General features: G+C 40.2%; 1 protein-coding gene across 1 annotated transcript in view; it reads left to right on the top strand.

Annotated features, from left to right (window-relative positions):
- Nucleotides 1–1,259: 1,259 nt before the first annotated feature.
- Nucleotides 1,260–24,377, top strand: part of MAP1B (microtubule associated protein 1B) — a 103,266-nt gene continuing 80,148 nt past the window's right edge. Inside the window, exons 1-2 of the mRNA XM_054986759.1 lie at nucleotides 1,260–1,456; nucleotides 9,177–9,278. Coding sequence (XP_054842734.1) covers nucleotides 1,279–1,456; nucleotides 9,177–9,278 — 280 coding nt within the window. The 5' untranslated portion in view covers nucleotides 1,260–1,278. The remainder of the gene's footprint in view (nucleotides 1,457–9,176; nucleotides 9,279–24,377) is intronic.

The raw sequence follows: 24,377 nt of genomic DNA, 5'->3' as shown, positions 1-24,377 counted from the left end.
CCCAGTTTGGATGTGCTGAAAGCTGAAATACCAACCATACCTAGTCTTCAATCAACCATCAGTACTGATACATTGTTTTTCTGCCACACAGCATCCAAAGAGGCTTATGCCAATAAAACAGTGAAACAAAATAATGACAATATTAAGCACAAGATACCACATTCTAAAACATACCATACTCAGTATAAATGCCAATTTCAATAAAAATATGATTGCAAAGCGAGATAAAACTGAGCATAGGCAAGCCTTCTCCCCTGGTATGCAGAAACTGCCACTTGGGCGTACTCTGTGTATGCTCTGTGATAGGTATGCTCCAGGCTCCCTTGCAATGGCATAGAAGCTACTGGAAGTAATTCTTAAACCACACACACTGGGAAGTTGCACTGAAACATTGCAAAGGACATTGGTATGCATGTGTCAGATGGTGTGGGCAGCAGCTTTGGCACATGATCTTGGGCCAGACCAAAAGAGATGAAGTGGGACTGAGCAATAGGTGCCTCTCACACATAGTCTTAGAGGAAAAACATGTGTCTTTTGAAATCTTCCTGCAAATTTCAAACAACTTCAGTTGGTCTGGTAAAAGACCTCTCTTGCTTATTCAACATTTGTTGGGCGGGGGTGGGTGGGGGAGCCCTGACTGCTAAATCCCGTGAAATCTAAAAGGCCCTGATCTTATGGGACCCATAAGTGATGGAATCACACCCAGACACACCCCTTCTCTCCAGCTTCAACTAAGAAGAAAGGGCTAATGCTCTCTCCCCTTTTGGGGACTATTCATTCCCTCGTATGCTGCATGTTCGTATGTGTGTAAACAGCCCCCCGCCTGGCCCTGGGAGTCAGCCGGGGCCCGAGCCCCACGCAGGCCCTTAGCCTTGGGCCTGCCTTTCTGGGCATTGTTCACACACCTCGTCCTTTCTGCTTCCGGAGGCAGCGATGGGAATGATTTGCTGCAGATGACATCAGCTGTGTATGGGGGATGCTGGCAAGGCGGCGGCGGCGGCGGCGGCGGCGCGCGTGGCTGCGCCGGGTCCCCTCCTCCGCCTCGCCGGTCCCAGCCCAGCACTGTCTCGGTATAAAAGCGCCGCCGCCTCCCCGCCCTCCCTCACTCGCCCAGCTGCCTGGAGCGCGGTGGTGCCTTTCGGCGCGCGGGTTTTTTTTCTCCCTGTCGAGGGAGGCGCCTTTTGGAACTAAAGCTTTTCATTGCCCTCCGTCCCTCCCTTCCTTCGCTGCCGCCTGAAGGGAGAAGATCGAGGAGGAGACGGAGAGGGGCTTGCCAGGATGGCGACGGTGGTGCTGGAAGCGGAGTCGGAGCCGTCTTGTAGCCTGCCCAACGCCGTCCCCCCCTCGCCTAGCCTGTCTCATCGCTTCCTCGACAGCAAATTTTATCTGCTGGTCGTTATAGGCGAACTAGTCACCGAGGAGCATCTGAGGCGAGCTATAGCCAGCATAGAGCGAGGTAAGTCGGCTGCACGCATGTCCCAGCTGCCCCTGTCCCCTTCAGTATCCCCAAGAACGAGTTGCTTCATCTCTCCCTCCCCTCTCATCAAATGCCGGGTGGTGGAAAGGGGAGCGAGGGACTGGAGGCGACCTACAGGTTGCACAAAAGTCCTTTGCGCTCTCGGTCTAATGTGCTGTTGGCGGCGGGAGGGTTATTTCTCTGCAATAATAAAAAAAATCAATGACTGCATAACCTTGGCACAGCCTCCTTCCCACTACATCTTCAGCCTAGTGTCGTTTTAGCACGGAATTCATGTTTGCTGGCTTCACACCCAGCCACAAAGAAGGAGGGAGAAAAAGAAAATCTGATGCAACCACTCCCTTCTCCTCCGCCCTTTGTGTGTGTGTTGTTTGTGCGGGGAGGGGGGGGGGTCCTTGTCTAGAGCTGCAGTCCTAGAGTTGGCAGCAATATCCACTCAGTCCATCAATCTCTTCTGCATCCCTTTCAGATTCTCACTTCTTCTTGGAGTTGCATTGCAGTATGGAATAAAAGGAGAGGCTGCAGCTGGATTCACTGAAGGGCGTGTTTTCTTCACTGGATGGCTGCAGTTTTCTTTAGTAGATGAAAGAAATGTCTCCATTCTGATTAGTGGTTCTTCTTCTCCCAAGCCCAATAGTTAATTTTTTAAAAAAGAAACTTTGAACTCTAAAGCAAAGTTGACCCCCCCCCCCTCCACTTTGGAGGAGCTTGATTAATTCACAGCAGGCTGTTCCCTCTGTAGACCTCCCCGTATTGCCAGGCATAAAAGAGAGGGAGAAATTGCAGGAACATAATGGGATTGGAGGGGGAGGGTGGTTCCAAGGTATTGTGAATCTGTCTGGTTAGTATGAGGTGCAGCATCTGGAGATGTACATGGCTATTGAGCTGCTGCTGCAGCAGTAGAAAAGGGAGGAGGAGGAAGGTTCTTTGGCTTCTCCCACACAATGATCTGCAGTTGGCTTTGACATTTTGCTGCATCAAGAGGCACCAGGAAGGTGGGATTGGAACACATGCTGCTGATCTTGAGTTAGCTCCACTCATTCCTTCTGTGAATCTTTCCTCCTCCTCCTCCTCCCCTCTTGCTCTTGACATTTACATGTACCCCCAAACCTCCCCCCCCCCCCCGCCAACTGGCTCAGAGCAGAGGTCGTTCTGGTCTTTTGCGAGACAGCAACAGTGCCTCCTTTGCTTTCTCTTTTTTCGCCTCTTGGTGCTGCTGCTGGGGAGTCTGCCCAGAGATACCGGCTTGTGGGCGTGGTGCAGTCCGCAGTGCGGTCCCTATGGCAGCCCATAGCGGACAAAGGGCGTTCACACAGTCAAGGAGAAAAATAAAATTACATTAAATATCCATTTTCAATCAATCTGCCTCTGCTCTCTGAAAACGGAAGTTAAAAAAGGATCTAGAGAGCTGTTGTACTGCAGACTGTGTCGCTTCTGATAATAAAAAAGGCACCAGCTTCCTTTGTCTCTAACTTTCAGCCACTCATGGATTTTCATAGGTTTGCTTCAGGAACAAATCTGAGACTGAGTCTTATCAAAAGAAGAAAAATCAACAGTAAAGAACAGAAATGCACTTTCTCTCAAACGGTTGTCATTGTTCAGATACAGATTACCACTGCTGTGGACTGCTTGACCAACTTAACCTTTTATTTGATAAAACTCACACATTGGGGTATGGTGGGAGGGAGCAATGGATTCCTTCTTGGTGATGCTTCTTAAATGTAATGTAATTGTATCATCCTGAGAAGTACTCATGTGCATGCCCACAAAATAAATGCTAGATATTGCATTAAAAGGCCACAAACTTGGCGCTTATGGGTTTTGCTCTAATGAATTTGGATTTCAAATGTCTTTTATTTAAGAAAGGAGAAAAAGAGATTTCAGAAACTTGCTATTGTCGGAGAAATATTTAGGCATCGTCTTGATTATTTTTGCGATATAGGTGTGGTTCAGCACCCCAAGAGGTACTTCAATGTATTTGTATTGTTGGTTCACTTCCTTTCAGCCACTAAAATTGATAATTTCTCTGTGGATTCCTTTTTGAATGTGCATTCCACTGGAAACAGGGCCCACCTGTATGAAAGAAACTGGCATAGCCATGGCCGCCTTTGTTCAGTGATTGAGAACTGCTCTGGCTGATGATCTTTGTTTTAGGCTCCACTGGTTATTTTGTCTTTTAGCTCAAGTTTGAGCTGAAATCTGAACTTGAAATGAACTGAATTTTACTTAGCATCATACAGTAGATGGGTGTTTTCTATGCGCTAAAACTATGATGTCATCTTATCACAGGAGAAATATAGTTCAATCCTGAGAAGTTTTGCACCTGCACTGTTTTAATTGCCATTTCTTTAGTGCATTCTGTTGGCTATAGTTACCTAAAAGCAATGTCCACTTTTGAATTTTTGAGTAGATGGTGGTAAATAATCTCAGTAGAATTGAGCATCTGGGCATATCATTGGTTTGATGCTGAACTTGGATTGTGGAAGTCTATCAATTTATTTCCATGGCACATATATGGGTTTAATAGATCTCTTCTTTTTGGAAAGTACTTTATGAGCTAAAAGCAGTAATTCATCACTAGGATTCCCAACAAGGCCTTCGTGATCTTAGATTTTACAGTATCTGCTCTATGCTTCCCTTGGGCACCACCCTTGAAGATGCTGGATTAACATGCATCACTGCAGAGAAATCTGAGACGAGATCATGTACTAATGACTCACTGAAGGGTTATCCTGAAAGCCTTGATGGATGAAGATTTGTTTTCTTTAAATATTTTCAAGAGGAGACTTCAGTTTGTAGTGTTAGCCAGTGTGGTTCAAGCACCATTTACAGAGCATTTTACTTCACCACACAAGTCATCTATATTTTAAAAAGATGACGCTTGAATGTATACAGAACTTAAGACTTGTGGGTGTGCCCAGGTTGCTAATGGAGAGCTCGCAGTCAGACCTCCTTCTCTCCTCACAGAAGGAAACAAACAATTCTGTCTTAGCTAGACTTTCACTACACTCAATCTAGACTCAATCTAGCAGCAGATTTTAATTTTTTTGCTATTTTATTACAGGCTTTATAAACCATTGGTTGTTTATTGTTTTTTGTCACAGACTTTTGAGTTGTGCTTATCTTAGAACTGCTGAATCATAGTGCTGCATTAGTGCTGCACTGGGAGTCTTGCTTGCTTTGAATTGTTAATAAACAATGTTGTACATTAAAGCCATTGTTTTGGCTTTCTCTACTTTCATTTTCATAAGTGTATCGCAGGCTGATGAGAGCCAGTGTAGTGTAGTGGTTAGAGCATAGTGTGGGACTTGGGGAGATCTGGGTTCAGATTCCCCACCCTGCTATAGAGCTGGATGACCTTGGGCCAAGCATTCTCTTTCAGTCTAATCTACCTCCTAGGTTTTTGTATGAGGGTAAAACTAAGGGAAGCTAAGGAGGATTGTTACTGGAATGGGGGACCCCCAAGGAGAATAAGCTGAAATCCTAAAAACACTTCCTGCAGAGGAAGGCAATGGCCAAACCATCTCTGCTTCTCACATGCCTTGAAAGCCCCTTGCTGTGGTTGGCATGAGTTGGTTATGACTTGATGGCACATGTACATAAAACGCAAGAGGGGAGACACTTGTATGCTGCTGTGAGTTGCCGGGAGGAAAGGCTGGATTAAAATGTGACTATGCTCGTTTGTATCATTATTGCTTAATTTTCATAATTGATGATCAACGTAAATGTGAGTGTGCAAGAGCACAAATGTTTATGAATCCTACCTTATCACATGGTAATATACATATGAAGTTGCCTTGTACAACGTCAGATCATTGGTCGATCAAGGTTATTATTGTCTGCTCTGAGTGGCAGCAGCTCTCCCGGGTGCTGGGTGGAGATCTTTCTCATCACCTACTGTCTCTTCCTTTTAATGAGAGATGCCTGGAATCAGGCCTGGAGCCTTCTGTGTGCAAAGCACGTGCTGAGCCACTGAGCCATGGTCCCTCTCCAGACATGCTTTATACATGTGGTTTGGTCCTAACGATGATCATCCATTCATTCTAAAATATTTTTGATAACTGGAAGACATAAAATGAAGAAGAATGTATCATGTTCTATGATGATGTACTAGTAAATGAAGGCCAGGTTCTAAACAGACACCAACACTGTCTCTTTGGTATTTCTTACACTGGGTAGAATACTATCATAATAAGTAACAGTTCCCTCTTCTTTAAATATATAGTTGTGTACAGTTGACACACACAAGGATTTAGGCAGCAATCCTAAACCACTCTACTCTATTCAGAGTGGCTTACTTCCAGGAAAGTGTTTTTAGGATTTCAGCTTATTCTCATAAATGTCCTTGACAGCTATGGTACCGTTATGAAAGATTTCATCCAAATAGAGCCTCTGATATATATACACATAACTGAAGGGCTGTATCCTTGTTCTAACTTCAAAGTGTTTGCATAAGGACCAATTCATTTATGCAGGCTCCCCTGGCACGTTGACTGTAGCTTCAAGCTGCCGCAGATTAATCGCCAGTAACAAAACTTTCATGTCACCTGATGTCAATCCAAACTTACTTTTCAGTGGAGAGAGTTCAGATATTTTCTGAGACTCATCATAGGTCAAGTGATGAAAAATGATATGTGAGTTAACCTTGTTGCTCTTTGAATTCTGATGACTTCGGCTATTTTCTGAGTCTTGGATATTTGGATGAATACTAATGTACTAATTAGTACAGTGTTGTATATTCTTTTAAAAATATTTCATTTTTAAAAAATTCACAGCATAGATATATAATTAATGCAGAAATTAGACAAGTAAATTTCAAATATGGCATTGCATATCTCATCCGTCCAGGACACTAGATTAAAATTATATAGTAAGGGACCACTTGTAAATTTCTTGAATGCCTTTTTTCTGCCTGCCCAGTTCGTCTGTAGCTGCAACTGACATCAGAAATGCAAAGTCATCTCTCTTGAAGCTGCTATGTTTAACTGTAATTTAAAGTAATTCCTACTCCAAGAATTACATGTAGTTATGAAAAAAAGCAATTGGATACTTTTTTTTTTCAAATGAGTTTTTATTGCTGTTGCAAGTAAGACCTTTGGTATCTGAATTTCAGTTCTTACTTTCAGATACAGTTGCCAGTCTCCAGGTGTGATGGAACCTGGAGATCTCCTGGAATTATGATTGATATCCAGACAACAGCTTTGGAGGGTGGACTCTATGGCATTCTGTCCTGCTGTAGCTCCTCTCTTTATCAAACCCCCAAATCTCCAGGAATCTCCCAACCCAAAGTTGCAACCCAACTTGCAGAATTTTAAAACTGGGGGATCTTGACACAATCTCTTCTAAACTACAGTGTGGCTCTCTAGGAATTTTGTCTTCTTCCTAAATTCCTCAACAAAGTGCTATAGCTATAGAAATGCTACAGTTAATGCTTCAGCAAGCATTTGTTCAGCTGTAGTTTAAGATGCCCTCCTCTTTTAGTTAACCACTCTTCATCTCAGGGGAGAATAAATGGTATAACCATATATGCTTGTTCAAGAATGAATGTGGCATACTTTTCTCTTATTCGTAAGTCAAACTGGTTGATAAACTGGAGTTTCAAAAATAGTAAATACAATTTTTTAAAAAGACTTCATCTTTAACTGTTTCAGTGCAAGATATTAATTTTTATTTAATGTAAATGGAAGCGTAAACTACACAAACCCAAGTACTTCCACAAGTTTTGAAAGGAATCCTCACACATATGACCTGCTTTTTAAATTCCCGTATATCCACATGACAATTTATTTTCCTGCTCTGACATGGACTCTCAGCTGAGTGTCCTTGGGCCAGTTAAAAGCGCTTAGCCTAATCTATCTCACAGGGTTTACTGTGAGGATAAAATGGATGAGAGAAGAATGATGTAAGGTGCTTTGGGCCCCTACTGGGGAGAAAGGTAGGGTATAAATGAAGTAAAAGAGAAAAGAAACAACAAGTCAATGGCTGGCAGTCATTGGCTGGACATCCTGAATAACGTTGTATATGAAGTTCAACATACAGCATAAAGGGTATTATTTCTTCAGTAGAAAAATAATTAAAAGATAGGTCTCAAACAAAGACTGTCTTCTATTGATGGATTGTCTTCATTAAAAATTTAGGAATCAGAGGGCTGGTTGGTTGAGTTCCAATTCAAGCACAAGCAGTGTGTGAACTAAAAGGCTCTTATAACAAAAAGATGCAGCACAAATGAAAGCCAAGAACAAAAAGGTAGTTTGGCATACTGCTGTACTTAGTACTGCTGTTTACAACAGCATGTCTGTCTGTTGATTGTAAAGTGGCTAATAGAAAGTTCATATGTCGTCCAGCTATGCCCTTGAGGAAAGAACAGAATAATAAAAGTTATTCCTGTGTAGTTCAGTAGCTAAATATTAGGATCCTGAACCATATTATCTTGGGATCCTTTGCAGTGGAAGCTTGCTGGGTGACTATGAGCCAGTCACACTCTTTCCTATCTACCTCAGAGAGTTGTTGTTGTGAGGATGAAATGCAGGCAGGAAGAATGTTGTAAGCTACTTTGGGACTCCATTGGGGAGAAAAGCATGGTATAATTAACTAACTAATATGGTGGGGGAGAGAGAGTGATTCAGTATTCACGTGAGGACCTAACCACAGATTAGCTACCCCCTTTGCTTGCTGTAATTACAATTTCCCATCGTTTCATAGTGACCGAAGAGTGTTATGAAGAAGTAGATTTTGCGAGTAGGATCATGTTGGTGATTTTTCTGAGGCAGAATGCCCTAAGTTCAAGGAACTTTTCTGAAGTAAACCAGAAGTTTATGTGTAAAGGACAGTGTAATTGCTGATTGTACTGCATTTGCATAAAGTCCAGTGTTAACAAGACTGGTGATTTCATATTAGTGTTATTTTACATGGTATAATTGATGACGACAATAAGGAAAACAAATTTTATGTGTTTTCTCTTCTGAATATTAAATTTCTGCCCAAATACTTTTGGGCAGAAATCATTTGAATTTTATGCATGAAACATTTAATACTATATATAATTGCTGCAGATTGGATTGATCCAATAACATAATTCTGCTGTATAGTGACAAAATATATCCTAATGAAAAGTTCTTAAAGAAGTGCTTACAATAGTTGGAGCAGGAATTTGGAAGAATAATATGGAGAACATTTTTTTTAAATGTGGCTTTTAAAAGCAGAAAGATTACAGATGTCTTTGTGGAATATAGTTATACAAGGAGGGACCTGTGGAGTGGGAAATCTACTCTCTCTTTCACTGCGAGGTCCAGGTTTTTCTGCAAAAATGGGCATTCCTCTTTGTTTGCAGAAATCTAAACGAGTGATGTGGCTGACCCTGTTGGGTGCATTTACTTATACATATGGGCCCCCTAGGCTTGCCAAGTTGGAAAATTCCTGGAGATTTGAGGAGGGGAGGAAGCAAAGCAGTGATGTGATGCCATAGAGTCCACCTTCCAAAGCTGTCATTTTCTCCAAGGAAACTGATCACCATAGTCTAGAGATCAGTTGTAATTCTGAAAGAACTCCACATCCCACCTGGAGATTGACAACCTTAGGTCCAGTCCTTGGCTATTAGCCCTAGGCTATGAGGATTTAGATTTGGTGAAACAGAATTCAGAAATATTTGTTGTAATTCTTGGAAAAGAATACACATAATTCTTTTTCTCTTGATTTACAGGAATACGATCATGGGACACAAACCTAATTGAATGCAACTTGGATCAAGAACTTAAGCTTTTTGTGTCTCGACATTCTGCTCGGTTTTCTCCTGATGTACGAGGTGGGGCATGTTTTTCTAACTTTACTAGTATGTAGCATACATGAACCAGGACAGTGAAAACCAAAGTGAGATTGTTAAGATCTCCAAGAAGATCTAAAATTTCTAATAGCATGCTTCAACGTTTCTGTTTAGTATGTTGAATATTATCTTTCAAGATAAAATAGGACTTTGAGATATTATATTAATTTCTTAATGTATAATTTAATATATATAATCATATGTGGCTATCAATGAAATCCTAAATGAAGTCCTTGTTGATGGCAGGAGAAATTAGTCAAATGTGTTTTTAGGATCACAGTCGTAAGCTGTAGTGCTAAAAGGATTACTAGGAAGTAATTCCCAAGCTTGTGACAGTACAGTTCTGAGTGGAATTACACTCTTCTAAGTCCATTGAAATCAGTGGTCTTAGAAGGGTGTATATCTGTCCTGTTAGCCATGCTGCATTTGAACTCAGCAAATGAGATTTGGGTTTTGGGGAAATGTTTTTCTTGTACAGTTTTACATTTTCCACATATTCCTTCTGCAGTAATAGAATATTCTGCTGAAGCTGGTTTTAGACATAATTCCCTGGTCCACATATTGGTTAAAGCTGAAGTTCTAAGCTTGATGGGATAAGCCTGCAAATTTGAAGAAGCAAGAAGTATCATGGCAGGATATAAGTTTTATTTCTGTTCCAGGATGTGTTACAGAAACTGTATATGAAATGGAAAGGCCTCAAATAAATGGAGGCGGGGGGTGGGGGAGGGCAAGACGTTTGCTGCAGTCCTCCTTCCCTGCCCATGTGCTTGGTGGAGAGTGTGTTGTGGAGTACCTTCCTCTCAGGAGCCTTGAGACTCTCATTAGATGAAGCAGGGTCCCTGCATTTTAAAGGGGAAAAAGTCAGACATCTCCCTGGACTTTGGAACCAAGTTTTAATATCTGAGTGTTAATTTAAATTACACAGAAATATATTCTGGGAGGAGGGGAAGAAACTGGAGAATTAATCTGAGTTTATTCAGGAGCAAGCCTCTGGATGGTTTTTTTCACAATGCAGTTGATTTTACGTGGTTTCTGTGAGGAGAAACAACTTATGTGGCTGATGACTGACTCTGGTTAAATAAAATGTCACAAGTGCTTGTATGTATCCAGTGTCCTGTTTCATAACTGCAGGCAAGCTGTTGAACTCCATAATAGACTGTACCAGATAGGAGTCCTATCTAATCATTAAGAAATCACTCTTTCATGTTGTGAGTGTGTGTGCATGTGTGTGTGGTTGTGTGCATGCATAGACTCTGAGATTACTTTCCTTGGTCTAGCCTCAGGTAGTTAGAATTACATTTAGTAATGATATGCCCTCTTAAAAATTTGTTAAACAGAAAGCAGAGGGTAGAGGGAGAGTTCTTGCAGTGGAGAAAAGTAAATGGTAGGTTCCCAGAAGAATTGACATTGGGACTAGTACTGTTTAATTTATTTACAAATGATCTGGAATTGGGGGTGAGCAGTGTAGTGGTCAGATTTGCAGGTGATGATAAATTTGCAGATGATAGTGAAAAACAAAATGTGCCAAGAGATCCAAGAAGCTCTCTAAACTGGACCACTAGGCAACAGTGTGGCAAATGAAGTTTAGAGTAGGTGATGCACATTGAAATAAAAGACCCAAGTTTTAAATATATGCTTGTGAGAAAGGGTTGCCAACCTCCAGGGAGGACCTGGAGATTTCCCAGAATTACAACTGATCTCCAGGCTACAGAGATCATATCCCCTGGAGAAAATGGAGGTTGGGCTCTACTGTATTATACCCTGCCTTTCCCACCCTCCCCTTCCAAATCTCCAGAAATTTCCCAACCTGGAGTTAGCAAACCTGTGATGAGGCTGAGACAGAAAGAAATCTTTATAGTCTAGTGGATAACTCAATGAAAATGTCAACCAAGTGTGCTGCAGTAATGAAAAAGGCAAACTTTATGCTAGGAATTATTACAGCAGCAGCAGCAACATTCGGTTTATATACCGCCCTTCAGGACAACTTAATGCCCACTCAGAGCAGTTTACAAAGTATGCCATTATTATCCCCACAACAACAAACCCTGTGAGGTGGGTGGGGCTGAAAGAGCTCCAGAGAGCTGTGACTAGCCCAAGGTCACCCAGCTGGCTTCAAGCGGAGGAGTGGGGAGTCAAACCCGGATCTCCAGGATAGAGTCCTGCGCTCTTAACCACTACACCAAACTGGCTCTGGAACTGAAAATAAAATGGCCAGTATTGCAATATCTTTGATCTGTGGTGCGGCCACACTTGGAATATTATCTATAGTTCTGGTCACCATACTGCAAACAAGATACTGCAGAGTAGTAAAAAGTGCAGAAAGGAGTAGCCAAGATGATTAAGGGGTTGGAGCAGCTTTTCTTATAAGAAAAGGATACAAAGTTTGGAGTTTTTCAATTTAGACAAAATAGGATTAGTATGCGATGGAAAAAGTAAATAGAGAACTTTTTCTCCTTATGCTATGATACTAGAATTCAGAGACACCCAATGAAGTTGATGGACAATAGATTCAGGATGAACAATAGGAAGTACTACTTTACTCGATGAGTAATTAAACAGCGAAATTTGCTGCCAAGGGATCTGATGGCCACTAATATAGATAGCTTAAAAGGGGATTAGACAGAGAGAGGACAGGTTCATCCGTGGCTGTGGGGCCTGAAGGGAACCTTTATTTCCAGACATGGTAAAGCTCTGGATGCCCATGCCAAGAGACAACAACAGGGGAGGCCTTTGCAGCTGTGCCCTTTTCATTGACCCTCTAGGGCTACAGGTTGGCCATTTTGTGAAACGTGAGGCTGAATTAGATGGACCGCTGGTCTGATCTGGTAGAGCACCTCTTATACTGGATGATACTGCTACCTGAAGGTGGGAATTTCCATTTTTAACACTCTGGCATGTGAAAAAAATCCCTGCCTGCCTGCAAGTAAACAAACAAACTAACCTGGCAGTATATTTCTTACATGAAGCAAGTTAAAAAAAAAATAGGGGAACATTTAAAAATGTAGCTAGATCAGGATGGGTAGCTGTGTTAGTCTGTCTGTAGTAGTAGAAATGAGAGAGAGTCTAGTAGCACCTCTAAGACTAACAAAATTTGTGGTAAGGTATGAGCTTTTGTGACTCTACTCCTTCAGATACCAAGTGAGCTGAACTCTTGCTCTTTTCTATATTTAAAAATGTAATTACTCCTACATGCAGTCTGAAGTGTTACTTACATTCATTTCTACCATCTAATGTCACAGAGTAAACCTAAAGGTTACATGTTCAGATACAAAATTCAGTGGTGAGATGGACAAAAAAAAATCCTGTAGCTAGGGCTTTTTTGTGTGATGGTAGTCACTGTAACTGAGTACTGGCACCTTTTCTGGAGCTTTCCCAAGCCCTAAGGGGGGAATTTGTGGAAATCAGGACCACCTTATACTTGAGAACTGCTAACTTTTTAATTTTAAAAAAACTGACTGTAACCATAGCATTATGATGTCTTGCCTTACAAAGGTATGTTTTGTGTAGTAGGCAGCAGTATAGGCTAGGATATAAAACCTGTATCTTAGCAGCAAGAGATTTCTTGGAGCAAATTTCACAATAATATTTTTATTACTCTTGTCATACTCATTTTGCAGCATTTAATAGGCATGTATACTGTTAGTATTTTGCCTAAAACCTCATTTTCTTTATAGTATTATTTATATTAGGCTTCACAAATGGCGGATACAATCTCTTCTAAATTTAGCAAAATGTGGTGGTTTTGATTATTTCCACCCTTGGCTTGTTTTAAAAGAATGAAACAAGCCTGTATATGCAGAATATACATGGCTGCATTCCATGGTACAAAATGTTGACAATATTGCTCCATATGCACTATATTAAACTGTTTATGGGTCTTTGGTTTGGCCATACAGTATTATTTTTGTGGCACTGGGAGTACTTGGATAATGCAAGCTAGGTAACATTTTATCTGTATATTTAACTAATAACTTCCTAATATAAAGGTAAAATGTTAGAAATAAAATCTGGTTAGCAAAATTTTACCGTTATATTAGGAAGTTACTGTATGGCCAAACCAACGACCCATAAACAGTTTAATATAGTACCAAAATAAATTTTATTATGATGTCACAAAACACAGTATAGTAATGCCATTTCAATACTGTGTTTTGTGACATTGTAATGAAATTTATTTTGGTATATTCCATCCAAAGAATGGATTTGGTGGCACAACACATTTTAAGATTAATCCAAAGGAAATGCTGTGGCACGTTCCAAAGCTTCATAGATCCCTGGAGCACAGTGAAAACTTAGTTCATAAAAGGTTTGTCCACATACGAATTGGGCTATTTTGTACTTCTGATGCAGATTCAGCATTGCTTGTGTGGCACATCCCTGGACAGAGATGCAAATGTGCGGTCTTTTGATCTTCTGAACCCTGACCTATGAACACCATTCTTGCTTTGAACAAGAGTTACTGACAGTGCAGTCCTAAGAACACTTTATTTATTTTATTTATTTCAAATTTGTATTCCGCCCTCCCTGCGAGTGGGTTCAGGGCGGATAACAACATATTAAAAATACAGTTAAAATACAATTAAAAATTCATGTTCATTAAAAACAACATATTTAAAAAATGGTGGACAGCCTTCACAGGGAAGGTTTTATACACCCCTTTTTTCCAGGCCGGCGGAGGCCCAACCTCAGCCATATGCCTGGCGGAACAACTCTGTCTTGCAGGCCCGGCGAAAAGATAGTTGGTCCTGCCGGGCCCTAATTTCAGCAGACAGAGCGTTCCTCCAGGTGGGAGCCAGGACCGAAAAGGCTTTCCTGGGAGTAAGCTCCATTGAATAGATCTGAAGAGGATTCTGAGTAGACCTGCTTAAGATGACACTGTCACTTTGGAAACCGTGAAATAGTGCAAATCCTCTGCTTTCATTCAGATGAGTGAAGCAAAATATAGGCATCATGTTTTTCAATGGAAAGATTTAAGGTACTTGTGGATTTTTTTTTCTAGGAGAAGTGTGATTAGCAAACTGCCTTTTTGTTCTAGACTCTGAGGCATGCAGTAATGGCCATGTTTTCAGCACTGCTTTGTTTTTAAACAAACTGGAAAACAGCATTCAAACTTTGTGAAGAAGCTGTGCCTTAAATCTGAAAAATCCCTAAGAAACAGAGCTTTGTTACTAAATTTTACTTTTATATTTGCACCCCCGCTTTGCCTGACTGCACTGTTTGAAACAGTTTGCCTTATGTGCTTATATATATTTTTACAGTTCCAAACTAAGCTGAATTACATCCTCCTAAGACTACTGACTTCAATGGATTTAGAAGGGTATAGCTCTACTTAGGATGGCACTGCTGGTGTCCTCTCATTGGAGCCTATGGGTTGGATCCAGCCATCTTTTATGCTTAATTTCAGCCAATCCCCTCCTTATTACAGCCCCTCTTAAGCATGATTTTGTCGGGCCCTATGATGCCCAGCATAGCCTTTTTGGTGGTTAAAAGGAAGGTTCTCCTCCCTTTTTGACCAGTAAAAAAGCTAGTTGGATCCAACCCTGTGTGGTCCTCTGCTGTCTGCCATTCCTTACAATGCCATGCAAAGGATGCTTTCATAGATTTTCCCACCAGACTGGGAAAATCTATAAAATGTAGGGAACTAAGCTTTATGATATGTAGAGGAGACTTGTCCTCGATGAGATTATAGTACCCACACTACGTAAGAAGTAGTTACATGACACAACTTGCTCTGAGGTTGTCACTGGGTGCAATCCTAAGCAGAGTTGCTCCAGTCTAAGCCCATTGAAATCAATGGATTTAGACCAGAGTAGCTCTACTTAGGGTTGCACTGTCAGTATTTTTTTATTATCATTTTATGAAAAATCTAATTATAGATTGCTTGGAGATTTAAAAGACTGAAGACATCTTTTCAAATCTCCAAATGCAGCGACAGAGCGCTGCTTTAGGGGACGCAGCCGGTATAATTCTCCATGTAGCATGACCACTACATGTGAAGCCATTCTGGATTAAATCTACACACAGTATTGTCTTTGAAAGCACCCAGTAGCTGGGACTCAGTGGTGGAAGGGAAGATGAAAGGAGTAATGAGGAATTTCAGTCCTCCAAATGTGTCTATTTCTCTTACATTTTGTAACTACTTCGATTGGAGGATATTATTGTGACAGATTTTTTAGACCATAAACCACAAGCCACATTTACTTGGAAATAAGTTCCAATGAATCAAAATAAATGTATATAGAATCTGGCTGTCCGTTAGTATGCTGAAGTGTAAACCCATTTCTTCCAGTGAAAGAATTGGTGTAAACTGGATTAAATCCATATAATTTACCATAACACGACCATGTACTTCTGTTAGAATTGTAATAATTCTAACATTCTATAAAAGGACAAATAAACCGGGCATGGAGACAGCATCTGAAATTGCCTGTTAACTTTCACATTCTCACTACTAAGTGCCACTCCTCCACTGATTTCAATAGAGTCATCTTTACATCCATCCCTGGCCCATAGCTCAGGAGAGCTCATAGGTCGTCCAGTATTGCTTTGGTGGCAGCTGTTTCAAGGTAAAAATCACCTGCCCATCACAAGCCCTATTGGGTAATGCCCTTGCTCACTTTCCTTGCGTATGGGATGGGTGCCACATTGGGGTATGGTGCTCAGCAGAGCCACAAGTAGAATGTCAGAGCCATGTGGCTCCTGAGTTGCTGAATGAGTATCACTGAGCTAATGTTTCAAAATGTCAGCATCTGTGAGGCAATAGAAGTTCAGTGCAACCTGAAGAACACTTCCCAGGGAATACTTTCCTAAGAGTGCTTTCCCAATGAATAGAGCTGAATAAAATCCTGAGTAGGATTTTCTTCTGTCACAGAGAAAATCCATTGACTGTTATAGCAGTTTTTCTAGCTTGTAAAAATATCAGTGCCAAAAATGGAAGCAACTTGGACTGTCAGCAGTAATCTTTAAAATTCTGAGTGTAGTAGAGACCTGGAGAAATAGTAACTTTGGGAGTGAAATCACAGTAGTTTGACCTTGACAGATCTCTGAATAATTTTTGTCCAGTTGATTGAAATTGCTATGACCATTTTTCTATTTGTTGCTCTTAGGAAGAAAGAAAACGGAGACCAAGGCAGAGGTTAGATTCATTTAGCTGACTCATGCAAATGGATCCTTGCTTAATTTCCCCCATAGAGGTGTTGCTATTAGCAACTGGCATAGCATCACTATATCACTGCACACAGTAACAATAAGGAAGAGAATACTGTTGTCTTAAGAGGTTGCTGGTTTGTGTTCACTCTGTAGGGGAAAAACACCAAGTATAAGTAGTTTTACTTATAGAAAGAACATAATACATCAGTAGGTGGTCAAAATGCCTTTTGGAAACAGGAACGGAAGCATTCATTGCTAAAATGATGACTATCAGGATTCTGATTTGAAGGTTTTTTTGTTTGGTACTGGAGCTTACATTATTTATTTATTTTATTCTTTCCCCATGTTTATATATTGTTTTTCTCTTGTAGATCTTTATATCATTTGTAGGCAGAGGACAGGACATGCAGACATTTCTAGTATGGAAGCTCAGTTCTGTGTAGAAAAAAAGCTTTAAATCTGTGGGATGATCTTACTGATGTATATTTTGTTGAGTATGTCAAAGTGATTTCTGTATATAAAATGTATAACATTTTAAGGAGCTGAGTATGTACGAAGTAATTTCTGTATATAAATCATGTAACATTTTAAACAGCTATTACGTTGCAGTGAGATAAATCTATGACAGTTTTGCATGTTAAGAGATAATAGAAATAAAGTAACAATTGAAACACACACACAGCCTTAGCTTCAGCTGTGACTTGATATTTTTTAAGTTTTTATTTTTTTAATTCTTTTATGTTGCTAACCCCCCTCCAGCCCCCAGGCCCCCCTCCACATTTATGCTTCTATCTTGGGAAGGATTGGTGTGTTGTTATATTGTTTCATTTGTGATTCATTTCTGGTGATGTATTAACATATCTACTGGAACACACTTTAGTAAACCTGTATAAGCAGCAAGTGTGTATTGTAGAACCCTCAAGTTTAAAAAAAAAACACTTTCTGAATTAGACCAAAGGTCCATGTAGTTTAGTTACTAAATTTTAGATTAGGTTGGAATTTGAAACTGAAGAGGGGAGAGTAATGTCTACCAAGCCCTGAACTTTTTGGAGGAAGGGCACAATAGAAGTGTGGTAACACTTGAAAACTCTCACAGGTTTCATTGTGGAGGATCAGCTCTTAGATCTTGTTGGTGGGGGGGAAATCTTTTCTATCCCACAGTTCAACTCCAGACAGTTTGGTTTTACCAAAACCCTGATCCCCTTTTATTAAGAATTTGTTTTGACATCTTAGATGTCACTTTATGGCAGGAAGCCAGAGTTGATTGAATGTGGTATGCACTTATTTTTTTTCCTGTTCCACTGTAATCTCTAGTCAAAAAGGGTTGGTATATTTTGTAGGAACATTAAGAATGATCAGAATTAAAACAAGCCACATCAACAAGAGGTTTTAAAAAAACCCATTCTGCATCCTAAAATGATATTCATGAAACAGCTCTCAGATGAGAAGGCAATAAAAACAGAGGAAAAATGGATGGAACCCTTCATTTAAAAGCTTGAGTTTAAAATAGGGTTGCCAGGCCCCTGCTGTGGGTGGGAGATCCAAAGCCCCCGGCTCCCTTTTCTTATCACTGCTCAGAAAAGAGGCAGGAGTCTTTTTTTTTAAAATGGTGGTCGGGCCAACAGTGGGAAAACCAGATGTGACATCAATTCTCTCTAGGTATTGCCAGGAGCTCTAGTTTTATCAGATATCTGAGTTTTCACAGAAATGACATCATGCTGATTGTTGCCGCCTTTTAACCCCTTGGTTTCCTGTTGGTTGCCAGGCCATGGCTGGCAAACCTAATTAAAAGAAATGTTTTGACCAGGTACTTAAAGGACAGTAAATTAGGTATCAAGCAAAGCTCAACGGGGAGAGAGCATTCCAAATGTGAGGTGCTATCTTTTAAAAAGTCCTGAATCTGGTTGTATCCACCTTGCCTTTGCAGGTGGGGCACTGAGCATGACTTGAAGAGAGGATCTTTTCATCAGCATTCTGCACAGAGTTCACAGCTGGCCTCTTAAAGCAATGAACCCTGTCTTTGGCCTATGAAATGGCAACTTTTCTTCAGTTGCTTGGGAAGTTGGAAACATTCTGTTCACTCTTTTTATTTATATTGATGAGATACCTTTCAGCTTTTCTTTCTAGGTTTTTGAAAAATTTCTGTTAAATATATTTTATTTTTTTAATTGAATATTAAAAACCCATTTACTCTGCTGTGTCCAAAAATGGGGTTTAACCATCTGCTAATTTAATTATACACACAATAATTTTTCCTGATCTATTTGTATATGTAAGGTCTTCATTATCATTGTGGAACTCAGATTTTGGGGAAACCAGTAGACTTAAAAGAGATTAAAATTCTTCAATAGGTAATAAGGATTTTGAAAGTTCAGCATTCTTTTAGAGTTCATAATTATTATCCTTTACTACATATTTGGTTGCTATTTTTTAAAAAAGCTTTTCATTAAACAAAATGGTTATTTTTAAAAGTTCTTGTAAAATAATTTTAAAATCCAAACAGGGCTTTACTGCACATATATATTTTGAAGAATTAATTTGTATACCTCCTTTCTCCTTGCTCGGGGAGATATGCATAGTATTGTCATTGTGGCTTTTTCTTGGGGCTGAATTGCATTATGATCCCAAAATCTCATACAGGGTTTTGTAGCAGCCCAATTTGTATCCATAAAGAGACCCTAATGGGAATGGTTGCTTTGCATTCAGCAACTCCCCTCCCCCCATTAAAACCTGTAATTACATCCAGAATTATAATTTGTCTTTGGCTTCAGCGGGATAATGTCATTGCATGTCAAACCGGGGATTATCGGGTGCAAGGAGACCTGCTGACACTGTTGTTTTAAGTAAAATAGGAGAATCTGATTGTATTCATCTCATAATGATTCAGAGAGGGGGCACAGCCATTTACTGGGCGAGGTAATAGGGGCATGCAGATAATCACACTTTACCACCAATTACAGGCAACACAGGAGGCACAAAAGGATTTCTATGCAATCATTAGTTAGATAAATAGAAGCACTGGTGTTCCAGGATCACACTTATTATAAGACGTGATCAAAGAATGCAGGAAACCAGTGCTAGAAAATTGGGGGAGGGGAGTGTCACCATTTAATCAAGAAACCCAATAGAAAACAACATAAGGGTTGCATCCCTGCTTTTTGCTGCTTCTACTTGCTATATCCATCCTATGCCCAAATCCTGCTTCTTTCCTATTCATCCATACACAGTCATGACTTCTACCACCACCAACTACCACTGGGCTTCCTGTTTTATTCCCATTGTGAGGCTAAGATTGGAATGGAGGGAGCATCCCCAAGAGACGAGCCTTCATTGACTTTTATTTGAATTGCTGGCAAGATACAACATAATGGAGATGGTTACCCCCAACCTAGCTAACTTTGGTCAATAACAATTGCCAAATTTTAAAAAATCGTTTTAAAAAAATTACTCCCCACTTTTCAGTAGCAACTAACAACAAAAAATTAAATATGCAATAGACTTAAAATAGCAATGAAACTCCCACTATTGGTTGCTATTGCTAAGTTTCTCCTGTTTGACCTATTTCATCTTATTGCGTATTAATGAGTTTTTAGCTTCATTCCATTCCTGATATTGAGAAGATTCCATAGAAAAAAATGTCTACATAGTCTCATGATTCCGTGGCTGTTTGGATGATCTGAATCTTCCATATTTTTTTGGCAACTAAACATGAGCACATATGTTAAAGATTGGGAATGAACCACATTATATAAACTATTTCTACATCCATCTCAATTTTTAATTGCTGTTTCCTCTGAAATGTGAAATGGAAGAAATAGAATGCCTTATTTTTATGTCTGTGTAATAAAAAACAGTATAATTGCTTTTCAGCTATGATTTTCCCCTTCTTCCAATTGCATCCTTCCCAACTGGAAAGCGTTACTGAAACTTTATTTTAGTAACTTTCTCGATTGCCTTTTGACCGTATCTAGTTCTCAAAGCAGTTCACAGTAGAAGCCTTAAAATACAACGTAAACAGATAAACCTTCCAAATAATTTGTAACACAAAGAAAAATCCCTCCCCCCAACATTACCAACATGAAATATAAATATATTCGTCTAGTTAAAAGCCCCCTGGAACAGGAAGGTCTTCAGTCAAGTCTGGGAGGCCTTGGTGGAAGGGGGGTGTCTTTCCTCGCTCCTGAGGGAGAGCATGCCTAAGAGGGGTGGCAACCGAAAAGTCCTGAGGAAGGTCTCTTGTGTACATCTCAGGTCCTGTGTTGTTAGTAGGCTGTACTAACATCCTACTCTGAGTTTGGTGGTGGTGATGGTTGCATAGCCTTAGTGTGATCTTATCACATAAGAAGAACTCTGCAGGATTGGACCAAGGGTCCAGTTTCCAGCAGTGGCCGGCCAGATGTTTCTGGGAAACCCTTCAAGTGGGTCATGAAAACCTCTCTCCCTATCTTCCCTCCAGCAACTGCTCTTCAGAGACAGACTTCCTCTGAACTTGTAGATTTCTGACTAATAGGTCTATTATTGACTATCCTTTATGAACTGATATAAATGCAATAAAAACATAGTCTTAAAAACAAACACACAAAGAGTCAAGGAGGAGGGCCAGTAAGGGTTTACTGAGGGCACACCAAATGAAACAAAAAGTCTTTACCTGCTAGTAGAAGACAATGACAAAGGTAGACAGATGAATCTCCTTGGGGAGGGAGTGCCAAAGTTTTGTGTGCCATGACCAGGAAGGCCCTTTCTTGGCTTGCCACCCATCTAGCCTCAGATGGTGGTGGCACCCAAAGCAAGGCCTCTGAAGATGACAGGCATTGAAGGGTAGGGAGAAGGCAGTCCTTATGGTATGCTGGTCCCTAGCCATGTAGGGCTTTGAAAGTTACTACTGGCACTTTGAATTGGGCTTAAAAGCAAATTGGGAGACAGTGTAGATGGAAGAAGACTGGAGTTATACATCAAGATGGGTAGCCATGTTAGTCTGTCTGTAGCAGTAGAAAAGATCCAGTAGCACCTATAAGACTAACAAAATTTGTGGTTGGGTATGAGCTTTCGTGAACCACAGCTCACTCCTTCAGATCCGAAGAAGCGAGTTATACAGTCCCTATGACCTGCTCCAATCAACGCTCTAACTGCAGCATTCTGTACCAATTGCATCTTCTGAACAGTCTTCAAGGGCAGCCCCAAACAGAGTGCATTGCATCAAGGGATCTTGTGGCAGAAAATTCTATGCACTATACATGCGTGAATATATTGTCCTGAATCAATTTTATTGGGTAAACAGATCCAGAGTTTTATTGGGTAAACAGAGTTCAAGCCATGCCATTTTCGGCTGGTGTAGTGCTCTAAGTGGCTTTCACTTGGCTGGTGAACTGATCCCAAGAACCTGTGTGCGAGTGCAAGTGCAAGAGAGAGAAAGAGAGTCTCTAAGATTTACTTAAACATGCATCACTTTACATTTTCTGGTGCCATTTCAGAGAGTTTGTGGTGCTATACATAAGCATCTGCTTGGCTTTGCCCATTTCTAAATAGTTTGGTATCTACAAACTTTTTGGTACTCTTCATTCCTGGTTCCATATCCTTTATAAATAAATGAAATAACATTGGTGGTAATACTAATTTAAATCTTATAACACTGCAGCAGCTGGTAGTAAGCCAAATTTTAGATCCTATGAAATATATAGCTGTGAGACTTTTTGTCTTGACACACTTAAACAGTTATTGGATTATAGATTAACAAAGTTGCTTACAATAAAATAAGGAAATCAGTAAAACAATTTGAAAAATTTAGTTTGTTGATAACATCAATAAAAACAGCAGATTAAAAGAAGAAGATAAAAGGCAGTGTTAAATAGAGACGAGGATACACATGCCTTTGATAAATGAACACATCCGAAGGTACGTAAGAATTATTCAGACATGCGTTTCTGGCTGCCATGGCAAATTCCCTATCCTATAATCCAATAACTGTTTAATTATGTCAAGACAGAAGTTTTGCAGCCCTGCATTTCATAGAAAGTCTGTTTAGGGACTTCTAGGCATCTCCAGTTAAAAAGATCAGATAGTAGGTGGTGTGAAAGACCTCTAATTCACTCCCTGGAGAGCTACTGGGGGGGGGGGGTCAAAGTAGACAATATTGGCTTTGATTGATTAACAGTATGACTCAGAATAAGGTAGCTTCATGTGTGTTTTGCGATGATGCTTTCTTATGGGGAATGTGTCACCTCTTCACCTTGGAAGACTTGAAAGGCCAGTGGATGTATTGGGTTATTGTGTGGAGGGAAGAATACCGTCCTGGGTTCCTTGGAGGAAGCATTGGATAATAAAGTGATACATAGATGGGATAGGAGGAGACGGTTTGCAAGGGAGGTAGAGGGGTGGATCTGAAAGCACCTTGGGGTGAGAGCCAACTTTGTCCACAGTGACCCTTTTGTGAATCAAGCCTGCTCCTGTTTGTATGATGTTTCAGAATAGGCTCTGTCTGAATTCACATCAGCTTTGGAGCAGTGCCTTAGCCCAGTCTGAAGAGCTGCTATTTTCTGATGCCTTATATGGGCAATTGTGGGGCCTGATTTTTGTTCTGGGAACTGTTCTTTGTTTTTACCAAGATTCGTTCAACATATGCTGCAGTGATACTGATTCACTAAGCTTCTGTGTTAAGGGGAAAGCCAAGTATATGTTCGACTACCTTCTCCCTCACCCTTTCCTTTTTGGCTTTGGCAGTCTTGGCAAAAAGCCTTAGCAATGCAGATAGGCTTCTAAAGGAATCTGAATTGTTTTTGCAAAGTGAAACCTGAGCATGATAAAATATGGGCTGCTGTCTATTCAGGTTTTATTTTCCAAAAGAGTGGTGTGCTTTTGAGCACTGCTATGTCTCCCTGGAAGTATGTGTTTTTGTTGGTTCTGGAATCTATTTGCTAGTCAATGCCAGAAATGCTTACAGGGTGAAAAAAATCAGCCCAAAATAGATGGCTATACTGATTAAACCACAGATTTTAGTTTATTTCCTGGTGTCACCTTCAGCTCCTGGAGTGGAGAGGATTGACTAACTTCCTCCCCCACCCCCTATATTAGTGCATATCTTACAGTCAAGGGTTAATTTGAACATTTTAAAATTGAAGTTGTATAGGCTGATTAAAATTCTGTCTGGGTAGATTATGATGTAGTAGGGTATATTAGTATGCAGACAGAGTTCTCATGCATGTCTTTCAAATGACGTGTGACTTGAAGGCACATCACAATCTGGCAGATCTGCTGTGCTTTACAGAGCTGGTGCACACCATTATATTAGCACAATTTAATTAGGCAAGAAAGAGTGCCCTGTTTCTAAGAGACAAGAAGATGTATCCATGTTTATTGCAAAGATTCTTATAAGTAAAATGTGTGTCCTGCTAAACAGGTTTCGTCATTACTCAAAGATTCAAACTAACAGTTAAATGGTCTTTGTCAGAACCTGGTCTTAGAAGGGATTTACTTTGATGGATTAGATTGGCCTCTTGGTTTCCATTATGCTCCTATGTCATGCTATTTGAGTGCAGTATTTAAGCTTGGATAAAAGCAGTGTTGTATTTACAGAAACTACTCACAATTAGTTTATCAGGCTAACTGGGAATGCTGACAAAATCTGCCCTGCTGAATTGCTCAGATTTTGGAATTTTGTATTACTGGGACTTTTTTTCTGGAGTGGAATTCATAATATTTGAAACTGCAGTCTGGAACATTATTTCCATATTTTATGAACAAAGAGAAATACAAACTAACCCTTTGAGTGCTATTTTTTTTTCAGTTCACAAGTTTAAAAATGTTTTTTCTTACTCTGTTTTTACCATACAGAAGAATGTGATTACATTCTCTGCCACATAAAAACAAAATACAAAGATGCCTCTTCAGAACTAATCACTTTCTTTGCAGTTTTGTTTGTCTCTGTGTTTTGGCACA

Source organism: Eublepharis macularius, chromosome 8 (genome assembly GCF_028583425.1).
Source record: "Eublepharis macularius isolate TG4126 chromosome 8, MPM_Emac_v1.0, whole genome shotgun sequence".
In the NCBI taxonomy this organism is placed as follows: Eukaryota; Metazoa; Chordata; class Lepidosauria; order Squamata; family Eublepharidae; genus Eublepharis; species Eublepharis macularius.
This window is presented reverse-complemented; position numbering and strand designations above follow the sequence as displayed.